Genomic DNA, 17,604 nt, shown 5'->3' with positions numbered 1-17,604 from the left:
AGCAGGGGGCGGGGTCTGCTCAGGCCACGCCCCTTCCCACGGTGAGGGGGCGGGGCCCGCGGGGCTGCGGCAGCGCGAGGGCGCCCCCGGGCGGGAACGGGAGGGAGCGCCCCAAACCCCGGTGTCACCGGGAATGGCCCCAAACCCCCCCGGTGTCACCAGAGTGTCCCCAAACCCCCCCCGGTGTGACCGGGAATGGCCCCAAACCCCCCGGTGTCACCAGAGTGTCCCCAACCCCGCCGGTGTCACCGGGATGGCCCCAAACCCCCCCGGTGTCACCAGAGTGTCCCCAACCCCCCCGGTGTCACCGGAGCGTCCCCAAACCCCCTTTGGTGTCACTGGAGCGTCCCCAGCCTCCCCTCCATTGTCACCCAAGTGTCCCCGAACCCTCCCCGTGTCACTGCGGTGTCCCCAACAATCCCCCGAGAGCCACCACGGTGTCCCCAAGCCCCCTCCCCGTGTCACCCGCATGTTCCAAGGTCCCTCCCTGTGTCACTGCGGTGTCCCCAAACCGCCCCTGCCCCATCCCCGGGGTCCCCTTTGTCCCCCCAGTGCCACCCCCGCTGTCCCCGGGTCCCCTTTGTCCCCCCCAGTGCCACCCCCGCTGTCCCCGGGTCCCCTTTGTCCCCGCGCTGTCCCCGTGCAGCGCCCGCTGGCACCGCCAGGGGGCACCGGGGGGACACCGGGGGGACACCAGGCCACGTTGGGGACACTGGGCAGGGGACACCGGGCCATACTGGGGACACTGGGGGGACACCAGGCCACGCTGGTGACACCGGGCCATGCTGACGTCCCCAGACCACACTGGTGACACCGGACCATGTTGGGGACACCAGGCCACGCTGGTGACACTGTGCCATGTTGGGGTCCCCAGGCCATGTTGGTGACACCGGGGGACACTGGAAGGACACCGGGCCATGCTGGTGACACTGAGGGGACACCGGGCCCTGTTGGTGACACCGTGCCACGCTGGTGCCATCGTTGTCCCCGGCCCCGCGGTGGCAGCTCTGAAAAGTGACCGTTGTTTATTGGAGGCAAATCCGGGGCGCTGGGGACGACACTGGGGTGGCAGGGAGGGGACAGAGGGGACGGGGGGGACACGGGGACACCCCGGGGGGGCCCCGGCTGAAAACAGCGGCCGTAAAAAACACCGAACCCGGGGCCACCCCCAAAGCGCCCCGGGGTGGGGACAGCGGGCGGGGCCACGCCGGGCAGGGGACAGGGACGGGGACAGGGACGGGGACAGGGACGGGGACAGGGACGGGGACAGGGCCAGGGGTCTGTACAGGGGGAGGGGGCTCAGCTGCGGGGGGGGTCCCGCTCCTTGGGCTCGCTGTCCTCGGGGTACGCGTGCCACGTCAGGCGCTCCTCGTAGAACGCGATGACAATCTGGGGACACTTGAGGTTGGCCTCCTTGGCCAGCACCAGGTCGGCCTCGTCCGTGTCCTTCCTGCGGGGACACAGGGGGACAGGCTGGGGTGACAATCTGGGGACATGGGGACAGCCAGGGGACATGGGGACAGGCTGGGGACACGGGGACAGGACAGCCTGGGGACACAGACCGGGGACACAGGCACAGGCTGGGGTGACAATCTGGGGACACGGGAACAGGCTGGGGACAGCCAGGGGACATGGGGACAGGATGGGGACACAGACCGGGGACACAAGGACAGGCTGGGGTGACAATCTGGGGACATGGGGACAGGATGGGGACACAGGGATAAACTGGGACACAAACCGGGGGCAAAGGGACAAACTGGAGTCACAAACTGGGGACAAAGGAACGAACTGGGGGACACAGAGAGGAACTGGGGGACAAGGACAGGAGCCGGGGGACACAGACACAAACTGGGGACACAGACACAAACTGGGGACACAGAGAGGAACTGGGGGACAAGGACAGGGACGGGAGACAAAGGGACAAACTGGGGACACAGAGAGGAGCCGGGGGACACAGACAGGAGCAGGGGGACACAGACACAAACCGGGGACACAGACACAAACCGGGGACACAGACACAAACTGGGGACACAGACACAAACTGGGACACAGACACAAACTGGGGACACAGACACAAACTGGGGGACAAGGACAGGAGCCAGGGGACACAGACAGGAGTGGGGGGACACAGACACAAACCGGGGACACAGGCAGGAGCCGGGGGTGCCGGGGGACGCTGGGGACAGCGAGGAGGAGGAGGTGGCCTCACCACTTCATGAGGAACATGAGGTCCCCGCAGGAGTCGGTGGCCCCGATGATCTTCTCGGGCTCCAGCCCCCGCTCGAAGCCGCGGGCGATGTCGTTGCTCTGGGTTCGGGGAAAGGGAGGGTTTGGGAAAAGGGAGGGTTTGGGGAAAGGGATTGGTTTGGGGAAAGGGAGGGTTTGGGAAAAGGGAGGGTTTGGGAAATGGGAGGGTTTGGGGAAAGGGGAGGTTTGGGAAATGGGGAGGTTTGGGAAATGGGAGGGTTCGGGGAAAACGGGACGGGTTTGGGAAAAGGGAGGGTTTGGGAAATGGGAGGGTTGGGGAAAAAGAGAGGGTTTGGGGAAAAGGGAGGTTTGGGAAATGGGATTGGTTTGGGAAAAGGGAGGGTTTGGGAAATGGGAATGTTTGCGAAATGGGATTGGCCATTCCAGGAGTGCAGGCTCCCATCCCCATCCCCATCCCCATGTCTCTGTCCCCTCCCTGTGTCCCTGTCCCCATCCCTGTGTCCCCTTCCCCCTGTCCCCATCCCATCCCAACCCTGTGTCACCTCCCTATGTCCCTGTCCCCATTCCTGTGTCCCTATCCCCTCCCAGTGTCCCTGTCCCCATCCCTGTGTCCCCATCTCTGTGTCCCCTCCCAATGTCTGTCCCCAGGTGTCCCCTCCTGGTGCCGCTGTCCCCTCCCTGTGTCCCCCTGTCCCTATGTCCCCTCTCACCTCCCTGTGTCCCTGTCCCCATGTCCTTGTCCCCATCCCATTTCCACGTCCCCATCCCCGTGTCCCCATGTCCCCATGTCTTCCTCACCTCCCATTGTCCCCGTCCCAGGTGTCCCCTCCCAGTGTCCCCCTGTCCCCTGTCACTTCCCCTTGTCCCTGTGTCCCCTCTCACCTCCCTGTGTCCCTGTCCCCATTCCCGTGTCCCCATCCCTGTGTCCCCATGTCCCAGGTGTCCCCTGTCACCTCCCAGTGTCCCTGTCCCCATGTCCTCGTCCCCATTCCCCTGTCCCCATCCCAACCCTGTGTCCCCATCCCTGTGTACCCTCCCAGTGTCCCCTTGTCCCCATGTCCCCTGTCACCTCCCAATGTCCCTGTCCCCATCCCACCCCTGTGTCCCCATCCCCGTGTCCCCAGCCCACTGTCCCCATGTCCCCTCTCACCTCCCAATGTCCCTGTCCCCATCCCATCTCCATGTCCCCATCCCCGTGTCCCCATGTCCCCTCTCACCTCCCAGTGTCCCTGCCCCATCCCATCCCTGTGTCCCCATCCCATCTCCATGTCCCCATCCCCGTGTCCCCATGTCCCCGTGTCCCCTCCCGTTGTCCCCCTGTCCCCTCACCTCCCTCTTCTTCTTGGCCCTGCCGTCCTCCCCGGGCAGGCCCTTGCGCTTGGCGCCCTCGGGGCGCTCGCGGGGCCGCGTCCCCTCGCTGTCCCTCACGTCCCTCATGTCCCTCATCCTGCGGTCCTTGCGCAGGAACTGCGAGATCAGCTCGGGGCAGTCCAGGTTCTTCTCGGGCTCCCACGTGTTGTGCTCCCTTGGGGACAGGGACACGGTCAGGGACACCAGGGACGGCCAGGGGACACGGTCAGGGGATAGGGGACACGGTCAGGGGACACCAGGGACGGCCAGGGGACACCGTCAGGGACACCCAGGGACGGCCAGGGGACACCGTCAGGGGATAGGGGACACGGTCAGGGACACCAGGGACAGCCAGGGGACACTGATAGGACACCCAGGGACACCCCCACGTGCTGTGCTCCCTTGGGGACAGGGACACGGTCAGGGACACCCAGGGACAGCCAGGGGACACGGTCAGGGACACCGCCACGTGCTGTGCTCCCTGCGGGGACAGGGACACGGTCAGGGGACACCCAGGGACACCGCCACGTGCTGTGCTCCCTGCGGGGACAGGGACACGGTCAGGGGACACCCAGGGACACCGCCACGTGCTGTGCTCCCTGCGGGGACAGGGACACGGTCAGGGGACACCAGGGACAGCCAGGGGACACTGATAGGACACCCAGGGACAGCCAGGGGACACGGTCAGGGGACACCAGGGACAGCCAGGGGACACGGTCAGGGACACCCAGGGACACCCCCACGTGCTGTGCTCCCTTGGGGACAGGGACACGGTCAGGGACACCCAGGGACAGCCAGGGGACACGGTCAGGGGATAGGGGACACGGTCAGGGACACCAGGGACAGCCAGGGGACACGGTCAGGGACACCCAGGGACAGCCAGGGGACACGGTCAGGGACACCGCCACGTGCTGTGCTCCCTGCGGGGACAGGGACACGGTCAGGGGACACCCAGGGACACCGCCACGTGCTGTGCTCCCTGCGGGGACAGGGACACGGTCAGGGGACACCAGGGACAGCCAGGGGACACTGATAGGACACCCAGGGACAGCCAGGGGACACGGTCAGGGGACACCAGGGACAGCCAGGGGACACGGTCAGGGACACCCAGGGACACCCCCACGTGCTGTGCTCCCTTGGGGACAGGGTCAGACACAGGGGACATGGTCGGGGACACTCAGAGGCACCCAGGGGACATCCAGGGACACGATCAGGGGCACGGTCAGGAGCACGCAGGGGACATTCAGGGACACCCAGGGACAGCAAGCAACATGGTCAGGGGACACCCAGGGACACCTGGGGACAGGGGAGATCCGGGGACATGGTCAGGGGACACCCAGGGCGCTGTGCCCCCTCCCCGCGCTGTCCCTGCTGCCACTCACAGGGACAGGGGACACTCAGGGGACACCGAGGGACACCCAGGGCGCTGTGCCCCCCTCCCCGCGCTGTCCCCAGGCTGTCCCCGCGCTGTCACTCACTCGGAGAAGCCCTTCCACTTGAGCAGGTACTCGGCCTGGCCCCTCACCACGCGCCGGTCCAGAACCTTCTCCACCACATACTCCTCCTCCTCCCCCGAGGACGAGCTGTCGGCGGCCCGCCGGCTCCTCCTGCCCATAGCGCAGCCACCGCTCTGGGGACAGGGACAGCCATGTCACCATGGGTCACACAGTGTCACCCTGGGTCACACAGTGTCACCATGGGTCACACAGTGTCACCAGGGCACAGGGAATGTCACCCTGGGTCACACAGTGTCACCCTGGGTCACACAGTGTCACCCTGGGTCACACAGTGTCACCAGGGCACAGGGAATGTCACCCTGGGTCACACAGTGTCACCCTGGGTCACACAGTGTCACCATGGGTCATACAATGCCACCATGGGTCACACAGTGTCACCCTGGGTCACACAATGTCACCCTGGGTCACACAGTGCCACCATGGGTCACACAGTGCCACCATGGGTCACACAGTGTCACACAGTGCCACCATGGGTCACACAGTGTCACCCTGGGTCACACAATGTCACCATGGGTCATACAATGTCACCATGGGTCACACAGTGTCACCCTGGGTCACACAGTGTCACACAGTGTCACCATGGGTCATACAATGTCACCATGGGTCACACAGTGTCACCCTGGGTCACACAATGTCACCCTGGGTCACACAGTGTCACCATGGGTCATACAATGTCACCATGGGTCACACAGTGTCACCCTGGGTCACACAGTGTCACCAGGGCACAGGGAATGTCACCCTGGGTCACACAGTGTCACCCTGGGTCACACAGTGTCACCAGGGCACAGGGAATGTCACCCTGGCACTGCCCGCCGGCTCCTCCTGCCCATAGCGCAGCCACCGCTCTGGGGACAATGACAGGGACAGCAATGTCACCATGGGTCACACAGTGTCACCCTGGGTCACACAGTGTCACCATGGGTCATACAATGCCACCATGGGTCACACAGTGTCACCCTGGGTCACACAGTGCCACCATGGGTCACACAGTGTCACCCTGGGTCACACAGTGTCACCATGGGTCACACAGTGCCACCATGGGTCACACAGTGTCACCATGGGTCACACAGTGCCACCATGGGTCACACAGTGTCACCCAGGGGCCGCCCCTGCCCACAGCGCAGCACTGGGGACACGGCGTTGTCACCGCTGGGGACAGGGGACAGCTCAGGGTGGGATTTGGGTTCATCTCAGCACCCCCAAAGGGACATTTGGGGATCCTGGAGTGCCCTTAAAGGGACATTGGAGTGACTTGGGGACCCCCAAGAGGGATTTGGGGTCATTTTGGGATCCCAAAAAGGGATCTGGGGACACCAGGGGATCCCCAAAAGGGGTTTAGGATCATTTAGGGATCCCAAAGGGGGATTTGGGATCATTTTGGGATCCCCAAGATGGATTTGGGGTCATTTTGGGACCCCCAAGGAAGGATTTGGGGTCATTTTGTGAAGCTCAAAAAGGATTTGGGGTAATTTTGGGACCCCCAAGAGGGATTTGGGGTCATTTTGGGATCCCCAAAGGGAAATCCCAAGGGGGGAGCACAGTAGGGGCCGATTCCTAAAATTCAGCAGGAATTTAGGCACAAAGAAACACGGTTTGGGCTAAAAAAAACCCTAAAAAAAAAAAAAAAAACCCAGAAAATTTAAGCAGAGCAAAACGGAATTTGGAATACATCTCCTAAAACTGAAGGGGGCTTTGGGAGCGAGGAAATGGAATTCGGGCTAAACTCATTAAAAACGAGGACGATTTAAAAAAAGACGTTTTAAGAAAACCCCAGCTGGGGATTTTCCCTCCCTCCGGGCGGGATTTGAGCGGATTTCGTTCTCCCAACCGCAGCCCCGTGAGGGACGCGGGGAATTCCTCGCTCCGGACTGGAATTTCCTGCCGGGGATTCGGGCGGGAACCGGGAGGTTCTGGGTGGGTTCCTGAGGGCAAAGGCGCCGGTTTGGGTGGGAAAAGGCGAATTTAGGAAGGGAAAACGCGCGGCGGAGCCCCCGGGGCGCCGCTCCCGGACCCCGCGCCCGGGAATCCTGAGGGAACAAAGGGAGCGCGCCGCGCCGAGGCCAAAAGCGCCGCTCCAGGGCTGCAAACCGCAGCTCTGAGGGAAAAGCCGCCGGTGTGAAGCGGGAAGCGGCGGTCTGAGGGGGGACGCGGCGGTTTGAGGGCAGAAGCCGCAATTTTGGGGTGAAAAGCCGCAAATTCGGGTTCAAAGCGCCGCTGAGGGGCCCGGCGCGCGGGCCTGGGGGCGGGGCGAGGAGCGCGCCGCGGTACGGGATTGGTGAGAGCAGCCGCGCGCTCGCGCGGTCATTGGCTGAGCGCCCCGCCGCTCGCCACGACCCCGCCGCGCCACCATTGGGCGGTGGAACCGTCGCTCCAAGTGCCGCCCCGCCTTCGCTGCGCCGCTATTGGTCAGAGCGCCTGACAATCCACGCTCCGCCCCACCTCCCGCTTGTAGCGATTAAATTCCGCGCCCGTCACTCCGCGCGTGGCCCCGCCTCCCGCCAGCATCCATTGGCCACCGGGCCTGTCCGTCACACCGGCGGACCCGCCCCCACGCTGCCGCCCATTCATCCGCCGCCCGCCGCCGGCGCTACCTGCGCGGGGAGCGGCTCCGGCGCGGGCCCGTCCGCCGCGGTTCGGCCGCCGCTCCGAGCTGCCGCCGCTCCGCGCTCCGCCCGCCAAAACCGCCCGCAGCGCGCAGGCGCCGCCGGTCGCGCTCCGCGCATGCGTCCGCCCGCCTTTCCCCCCTCCCCAGAGCCCACCGCGATTGGCGCATGCGCTACTCCGGGCGCACCTTGGGGCCGGCGGGCGGGCGGCCCCTTCTCGCCGCCGCCGGGAGTCGCCGCCGCCGCCCCGCTCTGCGCCCGCCGCGCCGCTCTCGCCGAGCTGCGCTGGGCCCGCCGGCGGCCCGCGCTGAGCGACGGCCGCGCCCGCCAATGGGGACCGTCCCCCCGCGCGCCTAGCCAATGAACGCCTCTCTGGGGGCGGGCCCTCCGCCTCTCCAACCAATCCGCGGCGCGCCGGGGAGTCTCCGGGCCGGAGCGGGAAAAGCCGCGCGGGGCGTGGCGACAGCAATTCCCCCCAATCACCGCGGCGCGGGGGCGGAACGTTCCTTGGATCAACCAATCAGCGGCGGCACTGTGGGCGGAGCTCGTTCAGCCACCCAATGGGGCCGCGGCTCCGCGAGGCGTCAGCCAATGGGAGGCGGCGCGGGGGCCGTGAGGGCGGCGGGGGCGGCGGGGTGAGGCGGCGGCGCTCGCGTCGCTCGGCCCCTTTCCGTGTCGGCCCTCGCAGAGGGAGCATCGCGCGCTGCCGCCACCGCCCGGCCCGCCCCGCCCCGCGCCGCCGCCATGGCCAAGGCCGAGGTCAGCGCCCGCACCGCGGTCCCGCTCGCCCATCCGCGCGCGGTGGTTTTTTATCAATCCCGGCCGCCCGTGTCCCCCCCCCCACCCTCGGCGCGCCGCCCCCGCCGCCGCCTGGCGGGCCGCGGGAGCTCAGTGCGCCTGCGCAACGCGAGCCCCCCCTCCCCTCACCCGCGCAGGCGCCATTGGGGGGGGGGGGGGTCACACACAGGGCTCCCCCTCCCCCCCCCTCATGGTCCATTTTGGGGGGGGTCCCACAGAGCCCCCCCCCCCCATCCCCTCCCCCTCCCTCAGGCCCCATTTTGAGGGGGGTCCCACAGAGCTGATTTTGGGGGGGGGGGTCACACAGAGGCCCCATCCCCTCCTCTCCCTCAGGCTCCATTTGGGGGGGGGGTCCCGCAGACCCTCCCCTCATCCTCTCCCCCCCCCCCCCCCCTTCAGGCGCATGCGCGACCCCCCCTCACCCACCGCCCCCCCCCCCCCCCCCGCGCGCTCCCGCGGCCACGTGCGCGTCCTTTGTGTCACCCGGGGGGGGGGGGGACACAAATATGGGGAGGGGGACACGCGGGGGCCTTGAAAATAACGGGTGGGGAGGGGGAATTTTGGGGCGGGGGGTGTAAAATTTGGGGTGGGAGAGGTTAAAGTTTATGCGGGGGGCGCGGGGGAGTTCAAATTTAGGGTTGGGGATCAAGGGTGGGGGATGGAGGGATCCCAAATAGGGGCTGGGGGCGCTGAGGGGAGTGGGAGGCCCCAAAAATGGGGGCTGGGGGAGACATTCGGGGCTCTGGGATGTGGAAAATTTGGGTTGGGGGGGTTGAAATGTGGGGTATGGGGGCTTTGGGAGAGTTAACAATAAGGGTTGGGGGCTTTGTGGGGTTAGGGAGTTCAAATTTAGGGTGGGGGGCTCAAAAGTAGGGGATGGAGGGGTTGGGGGGACTGGTAGGCCCCAAAAATGGGGGCTGGGGGAGAGATTTGGGGGTTTGGGGGGGTGAGAAATTTGGGTTGGGGGTTTGCTGGTCACCCCAGGTGGGAACTGGGGATGCTCGAGGTTCCCCTGAGCCCTGTGAGGGGTTTTGGGGTTCCCCTGGGCCCTGTGAGGGGTTATGGCGTTCCCCTGACCCCCATTGAGCTCTGTAAGGGGTTTTGGGGTTCCCCTGAGCCCTGTGAGGGGTTTTGGGGTTCCCCTGGGCCCTGTGAGGGGTTTTGGGGTTCCCCTGAGCCCTGTGAGGGGTTTTGGGGTGCCCTGAGCCCTGTGAGGGGTTTTGGGGTTCCCCTGGGCCCTGTGAGGGGTTTTGGGGTTCCCTTAAGCCCTGTGAGGGGTTTTGGGGTTCCCCTGGGCCCTGTGAGGGGTTTTGGGGTTCCCCTGAGCCCCGTCTGTGCCCCGCAGTCCCCGAAGGAGCCGGAGCAGCTCCGCAAGCTCTTCATCGGGGGCCTGAGCTTCGAGACCACGGACGAGAGCCTGCGCAGCCACTTCGAGCAGTGGGGCACGCTCACCGACTGCGTGGTGAGGGCACCCCCAAAACGGGGCTGGGACCCCCCAAAATGGGGCTGGGCACCCCCCAAAATGGGGCTGGGGTCACTGGAAACGGGGCTGGGATCCCCTAGGAGCAGTGGGGCACGCTGACCCGACTGCGTGGTGAGGGCACCCCCAAAATGGGCTTGGGACCCCCCAAAATGGGGCTGGGGTACCCAAAAATGGGCTGGGATCCCCTTGGAGCAGTGGGGCACGCTCACCGACTGCGTGGTGAGGGCACCCCCAAAACGGGGCTGGGACCCCCCAAAATGGGGCTGGGGTCACTGAAAACGGGACTGGGATCCCGAGAAACGTGTTCTCTGTGTCCGTGTGTCTGTCCCCGTGTCCCTGAGGTGTCCCTGAGGTGTCCCTGCTGTCCCCAGGTGACGCGGGACCCCAACACCAAGCGCTTGCGGGGGTTCGGGTTCATGGCATTGCTGTGTCTGTCCCCGTGTCCCTGTGTCTGTCCTTGTGTCCCCATGTCCCTGAGGTGTCCCTGAGGTGTCCCTGTGTCTGTCCCCGTCCCCAGGTGATGCGGGACCCCAACACCAAGCGCTCGCGGGGCTGTGTACCCCATGTCCCCGTGTCTGTCCCCGTGTCCCTGATGTGTGTCTGTGTCTGTCCCCGTGTCCCTGATGTGTCCCTGTGTCTGTCCCTGTGTCCCCATGTCCCTGAGGTGTCCCTGATGTGTCCCTGTGTCTGTCCCTGTCCCCAGGTGATGCGGGACCCCAACACCAAGCGCTCGCGGGGTTTTGGGTTCATGGCATTGCTGTGTCTGTCCCCGTGTCCCTGAGGTGTCCCTGTGTGTGTCCCCGTCCCCAGGTGATGCGGGACCCCAACACCAAGCGCTCGCGGGGCTTCGGGTTCGTCACCTACTCGTCGGTGGAGGAGGTCGATGCTGCCATGAACGCGCGGCCACACAAGGTGGACGGCAGGGTGGTGGAGCCCAAACGGGCCGTGTCCAGGGAGGTGAGTGACAATGGGGACATTGGGGACATTGGGGACACTGAGGGGACACTGGGGGCAATGGCAGGGTGGTGGAGCCCAAGCGGGCCGTGTCCAGGGAGGTGAGTGACAATGGGGACAATGGGGACATTGGGGTGGCGGTGGCTGTGCTGGCTGCTCATGGCAGTGACACTGGGGACAGGGATGGTGGCAGTGGCCATGCCTGGTGCTCCAGGTGGTGGCCCTGGGGACATTGACAGGGACATTGTCCATACCTGCTCTGGGTGGTGGCGTTGGGGACAGGGATGGTGGCAGTGGCCATGCCTGCTGCTCCGGGTGGTGGGACAGTGACAGTGTCCATGCCTGCTCCAGGTGGTGGCCCTGGGGACAGGGACAGTGACAGTGTCCATGCCTGGTGCTCCAGGTGGTGGCCCTGGGGACAGGGACAGTGACAGTGTCCATGCCTGCTCCAGGTGGTGGCCCTGGGGACAGGGACAGTGACAGTGTCCATGCCTGCTCCAGGTGGTGGCCCTGGGGACAGGGATGGTGGCAGTGGCTGTGCCTGCTGGGTGGTGGCCTTGGGGACAGGGACGTTGTCCATGCCTGCTGCCTAGTGGTGGCCCTGGGGACAGGGGCATTGTCCATACATGCTCTGGGTGGTGGCCCTGGGGACAGGGACAGTGGCAGTGTCCATGGCTCCTGGGTGGTAGCCCTGAGGACAGTGGCGGTGTCCGTGCCTGCTGCTCCTGGCAGTGTCGCCAGGGCAGTGCCACCCTGTCCCTGTGTCCTGCTGCCACCCTGTCCCCGTGTGTCCCCCCATGCCACCCTGTCCCCGTGTCCCCGTGTGCCACCCTGTCCCTGTGTGCCCCCCTGTGCCACCCTGTCCCCCTGTCCCGCTGCCACCCTGTCCCTGTGTGCCCCCCTGTGCCACCGTGTCCCCGTGTCCCACTGCCACCCTGTCCCTGTGTGCCCCCCCCCGTGCCCCCCTGTCCCCCTGTCCCCGTGTGCCCCCCCGTGCCACCGTGTCCCTGTGTGCCACTGCCACCCTGTCCCTGTGTGCCCCCTGTGCCACCGTGTCCCTGTGTGCCACTGCCACCCTGTCCCTGTGTGCCCCCCTGTGCCACCCTGTCCCCGTGTCTCTGTGTGCCCCCCCGTGGCCCCCCGTGCCACCCTGTCCCCGTGTCCCCCCGTGCCACCCTGTCCCCGTGTCTCTGTGTGCCCCCCCGTGGCCCCCCGTGCCCCCCCGTGGCACCCTGTCCCCGTGTCCCCCCGTGGCACCCTGTCCCCGTGTCCCCCCGTGGCACCGTGTCCCGGTGTCCCCGCAGGACTCGCAGCGGCCCGGGGCGCACCTGACGGTGAAGAAGATCTTCGTGGGCGGCATCAAGGAGGACACGGAGGAGCACCACCTGCGCGAGTACTTCGGGCAGTACGGCAAGATCGAGGTCATCGAGATCATGACCGACCGCGGCAGCGGCAAGAAGCGCGGCTTCGCCTTCGTCACCTTCGACGACCACGACTCCGTGGACAAAATCGTCAGTGAGTGACAGCGGGGACGCTGGGGACACCTGGGGACAGCCTGGGGACACCAGGGACACCTCAGGGGACACCAGGGACACCAGGGGACACCTCAGGGGACAGCCTGGGGACACCAGGGACACCTCAGGGGACACCAGGGACACCAGGGACACCTCAGGGGACAGCCTGGGGACACCTGGGACACCTCAGGGGACAGCCTGGGGACAGCCTGGGGACACCAGGGACACCTCAGGGGACAGCCTGGGGACACCTCAGGGGACAGCCTGGGGGGACACCTGAGGGACACCTGGGGGACATCTGGGGACAGCCTGGGGACATCTGGGACACCTCAGGGGACAGCCTGGGGACACCTGGGACACCTCAGGGGACAGCCTGGGGACACCTGGGACACCTCAGGGGACACCTGGGGAGACACCTGAGGGACAGCAGGGACACCTCAGGGGACAGCCTGGGGACAGCCTGGGGACACCAGGGACAGCCTGGGGACACCTGGGGAGACACCTGAGGGACACCTGGGGACAGCCTGGCTGGGGACCGTGTGGGGACACCTGGGGAGACACCTGGGGACAGGTGGGGGACAAACTGGACACACCTGGGGCTCAGGACAGCCTGGCTGGGAGCAGCCTGGGGACGTTGGAGAAACATCTGGGGACACTGGGGACAATCGAGGGACAACCTGGGGACACTGGGGAAACATGGGGCTGGGGACAGCCTGGTTGGGGACAGACTGGGGGACACTGGGGACGCTTCAGGGGACGGCGTGGGGACACTGGGGATGGCCTGGCTGGGGACAGCCTGGGGAGTGTGACAGCCCGGCTGGAGACAGTGTGGGGACACTGGGGACACCTGGGGACACGGGATAGTCTGGCTGGGAGCAGAACGGGGACACCTGGGGACAGGGTGGGGACATTGGGGATAGCCTGGCTGGGGACGGACTGGGGACAGCCCAGTGATACTGGAGGGGACAGCCTGCTTGGGGACAGGCTAGGAACTGCGTGGGGACATCTGGGGACACCTGGGGACACGGGATAGTCTGGCTGGGAGCAGAATGGGGACACCTGGGGACATTGGGGATAGCCTGGCTGGGGACGGACTGGGGACAGCCCAGTGATACTGGAGGGGACAGCCTGCTTGGGGACAGCCTAGAGACAGTGTGGGGACATCTGGGAGGGGACAGCCCCACTGGGGACACTGGGAATAGCCTGGCTGGGGACAGCCTGGGGACACTGTGGGGGACGCTCTTGTTGGGGCAATGACAGCCTGGGAACAGCGTGGTGACACTGGACGAGTGACAGCCCATCTGGGGACAGCCTGGGGACACTGTGGGGAGGTGACAGCTCGGCTGGGGACAATGTGGAGGCGCTGGGGTGGGTGACAGCCCGTCTGGGGACAGCCTGGGGACGGTTTGGGGCAGCGGCCATCAGCTGGGGACGCTGCGGGGCAGGTGCCACCCCCCCCCCCCGGGTCGGTGCCACCCGTGCCGACCCCGCGGTGTCCCCGGCGTGCCCGCAGTCCAGAAGTACCACACGGTGAACGGGCACAACTGCGAGGTGCGCAAGGCTCTGTCCAAGCAGGAGATGGCCAGCGCCTCGGCCGGGCAGCGAGGTGAGTGCCCGGTGCCCCCCGTGCCCCCCTCCCGTGCCCCCCACCCGTGCCTAAGGCTGTGCCCCCCCCCGGATCCCCCCCAGGCCGCAGCGGTTCCGGAAACTTCGGCGGCGGCGGCCGCGGCGGCTTCGGCGGCGGTGACAACTTCAACCGCGGCGGCAACTTCGGCGGCCGTGGTGAGTGACGGCACGGGGACACGGGGACACGGGGGCACGGGGACACGGGCATGGGGCACGGGCATGGGGCACGGGCATGGGGCACGGGGACCCGCCGGGCTCCCCCCGGGCTCCGGGGCCCCAGCCCGGTCTGTTCTTTCCAGGTGGATTTGGCGGCGGCCGCGGCGACGGATTTAATGGATATGGTGCTGACGGTAAGGCCGGGCCGGGCCCGAGTCCTGTGCCAGGCCAGCTCCTGGCTCCAGGGCAGTGCCAGGCTGGGCTCGAGTGCTGTGCCAGGCCGAGGGTACAGCCCTGGGGGCACCACCAGGCTGGGTCTGAGTGCTGTGCCAGGCTGGGCCCCAGCCCCAGGGCAGAGCCAGCCCTGGGGGCAGTGCCAGGACACCCAGGCCTGGGGCAGTGTCAGCCCTGGGGGCAGTGCCAGGACACCCAGGCCTGGGGCAGAGCCAGCCCTGGGGGCAGAGCCAGGCCGGGCCTGAGCCCTGGGGGCAGTGCCAGGACACCCAGGCCTGGGGCAGTGCCAGCCCTGGGGGCAGTGCCAGGACACCCAGGCCTGGGGCAGTGCCAGCCCTGGGGGCAGTGCAAGGCCGGGCCTGAGCCCTGTGCCAGGACACCCGGCCCAGTGGATGCAGTGCCAGGCCGGACCCAAGCTCCGGGGCAGTGCCAGGCTGGGCTCAAGGCCTGTGCCAGGCTTGGCCCCGGCCCCAGGGGAAGTGCCAGGCCAGCCCCAGGGCAATGCCAGGCCAAGCTCCAGCCCCGGGGGCACCGCCAGGCCGGGTCTGAGCCCCGGGGCGGTGCCAGGCCGAGCGCCAGGACTCCCATCCCCACGGCCCCGGCGCCCGCCCGCGCCCGCCCCTCTCTGAGCCCCCGTCCCGTCCCCAGGCTACGGCGGCGGCGGCGGCCCCGGGTACTCGGGCGGCAGCCGCGGCTACGGCGGCAGCGGCTCCTACGACGGCTACAACAACGGCGGCGGCGGCTTCGGCGGCGGCAGCGGCGGCAGGAGGCCGGCACGGGGCCCCGCGCTGGCCGTGCGCAACGGGCTGGGCGAGGCGGGCACAGGTGGGACAGTGGGGACACCCTGGGGACACTGAGGGGACAATGGGGACACTGAGGGGACAATGGGGACACCCCGGGGACAATGGGGACACTGAGGGGGTGGCACGGGGCCCCGCGCTGGCCGTGCGCAACGGGCTGGGCGAGGCGGGCACAGGTGGGACACGGGGACCCCGAGGGGACAATGGGGACACTGGGGGGACATTGGGGACACTGAGGGGATGGCACGGGGCCCCGCGCTGGCCGTGCGCAACGGGCTGGGCGAGGCGGGCACAGGTGGGACAGTGGGGACACCCTGGGGACAATGGGGACACTGAGGGGACAATGGGGACACTGGGGGGACACCAATGGGGACAGTGGGGACACTGAGGGGACAATGGGGACACTGGGGGGACATCCCTGGGGACACTGAGGGGACACCAATGGGGACAGTGGGGACACTGAGGGGACAATGGGGACACTGAGGGGACACCCACGGGGACACTGGGGGGGGGGTCACTAAGCATAGCCGTGGGGGACACTGGGGGTACTCCCAGGGAACACTGGGGACACTGCAGGATACTGAGGGGACACCCCCGGGGGAGATGGCACTGCCCTGCACACCCCTGGGGGACACCGGGGACACTGAGGGGACACCCTGGGGGACACTCGGGGGACATCCCTGGGGGAGGTGGCACTGCCCTGCAGCCAGGGTTTCAGGGGACAGGAGTCACGGAGGGGTGGGCAGCTTGTGGAACGAATCACGGGGACTTGGGGTCTTGGGGAATCCAACACGGAGGGTTTGGGGGCTCTGGGTGCCCATCCCGAAGGTCACCGGCAGGTTTGGGATGTTAAAGAAAGGATCACGGGGCTTGAGGATTTCAGGGAACCCATCCCAGAGCTCCGGGGGTTTGGGATCTCAGGGAAGTCATTCTGGAGACCACCAGGGGGTTTGGGATCTCCAGGAAGTCATTCTGGAGACCACCAGGGGCTTTGGGCTCTCAGGGAAGTCATTCTGGAGACCACCAGGGGGTTTGGGATCTCCAGGAAGTCATTCTGGAGACCACCAGGGGCTTTGGGCTCTCAGGGAAGTCATTCTGGAGACCACCAGGGGGTTTGGGATCTCCAGGAAGTCATTCTGGAGACCACCAGGGGGTTTGGGCTCTCAGGGAATGGATCTCCGGGGCTTTGGGATCCCAGGGAGAGCTGCCCAGAGGTCACGCAGGGTTTGAGCTCCCAGTTCAACCATCCCAGAGCTCCCGGGGCGTTGGGGGTCCCAATTCCCCCATCCCAAACCCCCCGGTCATGGGGCACCCCCGGGTGCTCGGTGTCCCCCTGTCCCCAATGTCCCCCCCTGACCCCAATGTCCCCCCGTGTCCCCCCCAGGCAGCAATTTCGGGGGCGGGGGCAGCTACAACGACTTCGGCAGCTACAACAACCAGGCCTCGAGCTTCGGGCCCATGAAGGGCGGCAGCTTCGGGGGGCGCAGCTCGGGGCCCTACGGCGGCGGTGAGCCCCCCAAAACCCCCCAAATCCCACCTGGGGAACCCTAAAAATCACCTGAGGGACCCCAAAAACAACCTTGGGAATCCAAAATATCCTAAATGTGCTGGGAATGTATTGGGGCAGCTTCGGGGGGCGCAGCTCGGGGCCCTACGGCGGCGGTGAGCCCCCCAAAACCCCCAAAATCCCACCTGGGGAACCCCAAAATATCCTAAATGCACTGGGAATGTATTGGGGCAGCTTTGGGGGGTGCAGCTCGGGGCCCTACGGCGGCGGTGAGCCCCCCAAAAACCCCCAAAAATCCCACCTGGGGAACCCCAAAATCACCTTGGGAACCCCAAAATCCACCTTGGGAACCCCAAAAATCCCACCTGGGGAACCCTAAAAATCACCTGAGGGACCCCAAAAACAACCTTGGGAATCCAAAATATCCTAAATGTGCTGGGAATGTATTGGGGCAGCTTCAGGGGCCCTACGGCGGCGGTGAGCACCCCAAAAACCGCCCAAGGAGCCCCAAAAAAATCAACTGGGGGACCCCAGAAATCATCTGAGGGACCCCAAAGTGTCCTAAATGTACTGGAAATGTGCTGGGGCAGCTTTGGGGGGTGCAGCTCGGGGCTCTGTGATGGTGGCGAGTCTCCAAAATCTCAGCTTGGGAACCCCAAAAATCACCTGGGGAACCCCAAAATCCACCTGGGGAACCCCAAAATCCACCTGGAGAACCCCAAAATCCACCTGGGGAACCCTAAAAATCGCCTGAGGGACCCCAAAAATCACCTTGGGAACGCCAAAATCAACCTGGGGAACCCTAAAAATCACCTGAGGGACCCCAAAAATCACCTTGGGAACCCCAGAAATCA

General features: G+C 66.4%; 2 protein-coding genes across 5 annotated transcripts in view; one reads left to right on the top strand and one right to left on the bottom strand.

Annotated features, from left to right (window-relative positions):
- Nucleotides 1-1,022: 1,022 nt before the first annotated feature.
- On the bottom strand, nt 1,023-7,971 carry CBX5 (chromobox 5). 2 transcript variants are annotated; one of them, XM_058822020.1, is made up of 5 exons: nt 7,867-7,971; nt 5,037-5,188; nt 3,538-3,733; nt 2,210-2,307; nt 1,023-1,450 (listed from the first exon to the last, which is right to left on the bottom strand). In XM_058822020.1, exons 2-5 carry the CDS (start codon nt 5,171-5,173, stop codon nt 1,300-1,302), a joined length of 582 nt encoding a protein of 193 aa, XP_058678003.1. In that variant the 5' UTR covers nt 5,174-5,188; nt 7,867-7,971; the 3' UTR covers nt 1,023-1,299. The 2 variants fall into 2 exon arrangements, with proteins under 2 accessions (XP_058678003.1, XP_058678004.1); XM_058822021.1 differs by lacking the exon at nt 7,867-7,971 and adding an exon at nt 7,667-7,729.
- A 385-nt stretch (nt 7,972-8,356) lies between these two features.
- The window catches only part of HNRNPA1 (heterogeneous nuclear ribonucleoprotein A1), a 39,778-nt gene continuing 30,530 nt past the window's right edge, over nt 8,357-17,604 (top strand). For 2 of the 3 annotated variants that reach the window (XR_009275820.1, XM_058822225.1), the window contains exons 1-9: nt 8,357-8,437; nt 9,822-9,938; nt 10,770-10,916; nt 12,218-12,428; nt 13,941-14,033; nt 14,117-14,209; nt 14,353-14,403; nt 15,092-15,268; nt 16,628-16,750. Coding sequence is in view for 2 of the 3 variants with exons in the window: in XM_058822225.1 (XP_058678208.1) it covers nt 8,423-8,437; nt 9,822-9,938; nt 10,770-10,916; nt 12,218-12,428; nt 13,941-14,033; nt 14,117-14,209; nt 14,353-14,403; nt 15,092-15,268; nt 16,628-16,750 (1,027 nt within the window). In the remaining variant the exon portion in view is untranslated. The remainder of the gene's footprint in view (nt 8,438-9,821; nt 9,939-10,769; nt 10,917-12,217; nt 12,429-13,940; nt 14,034-14,116; nt 14,210-14,352; nt 14,404-15,091; nt 15,269-16,627; nt 16,751-17,604) is intronic. The other variant, XM_058822226.1, reaches the window with a different exon arrangement.

Source organism: Ammospiza caudacuta, chromosome 31 (genome assembly GCF_027887145.1).
Source record: "Ammospiza caudacuta isolate bAmmCau1 chromosome 31, bAmmCau1.pri, whole genome shotgun sequence".
Lineage (NCBI taxonomy): Eukaryota > Metazoa > Chordata > Aves > Passeriformes > Passerellidae > Ammospiza > Ammospiza caudacuta.
This window is presented reverse-complemented; position numbering and strand designations above follow the sequence as displayed.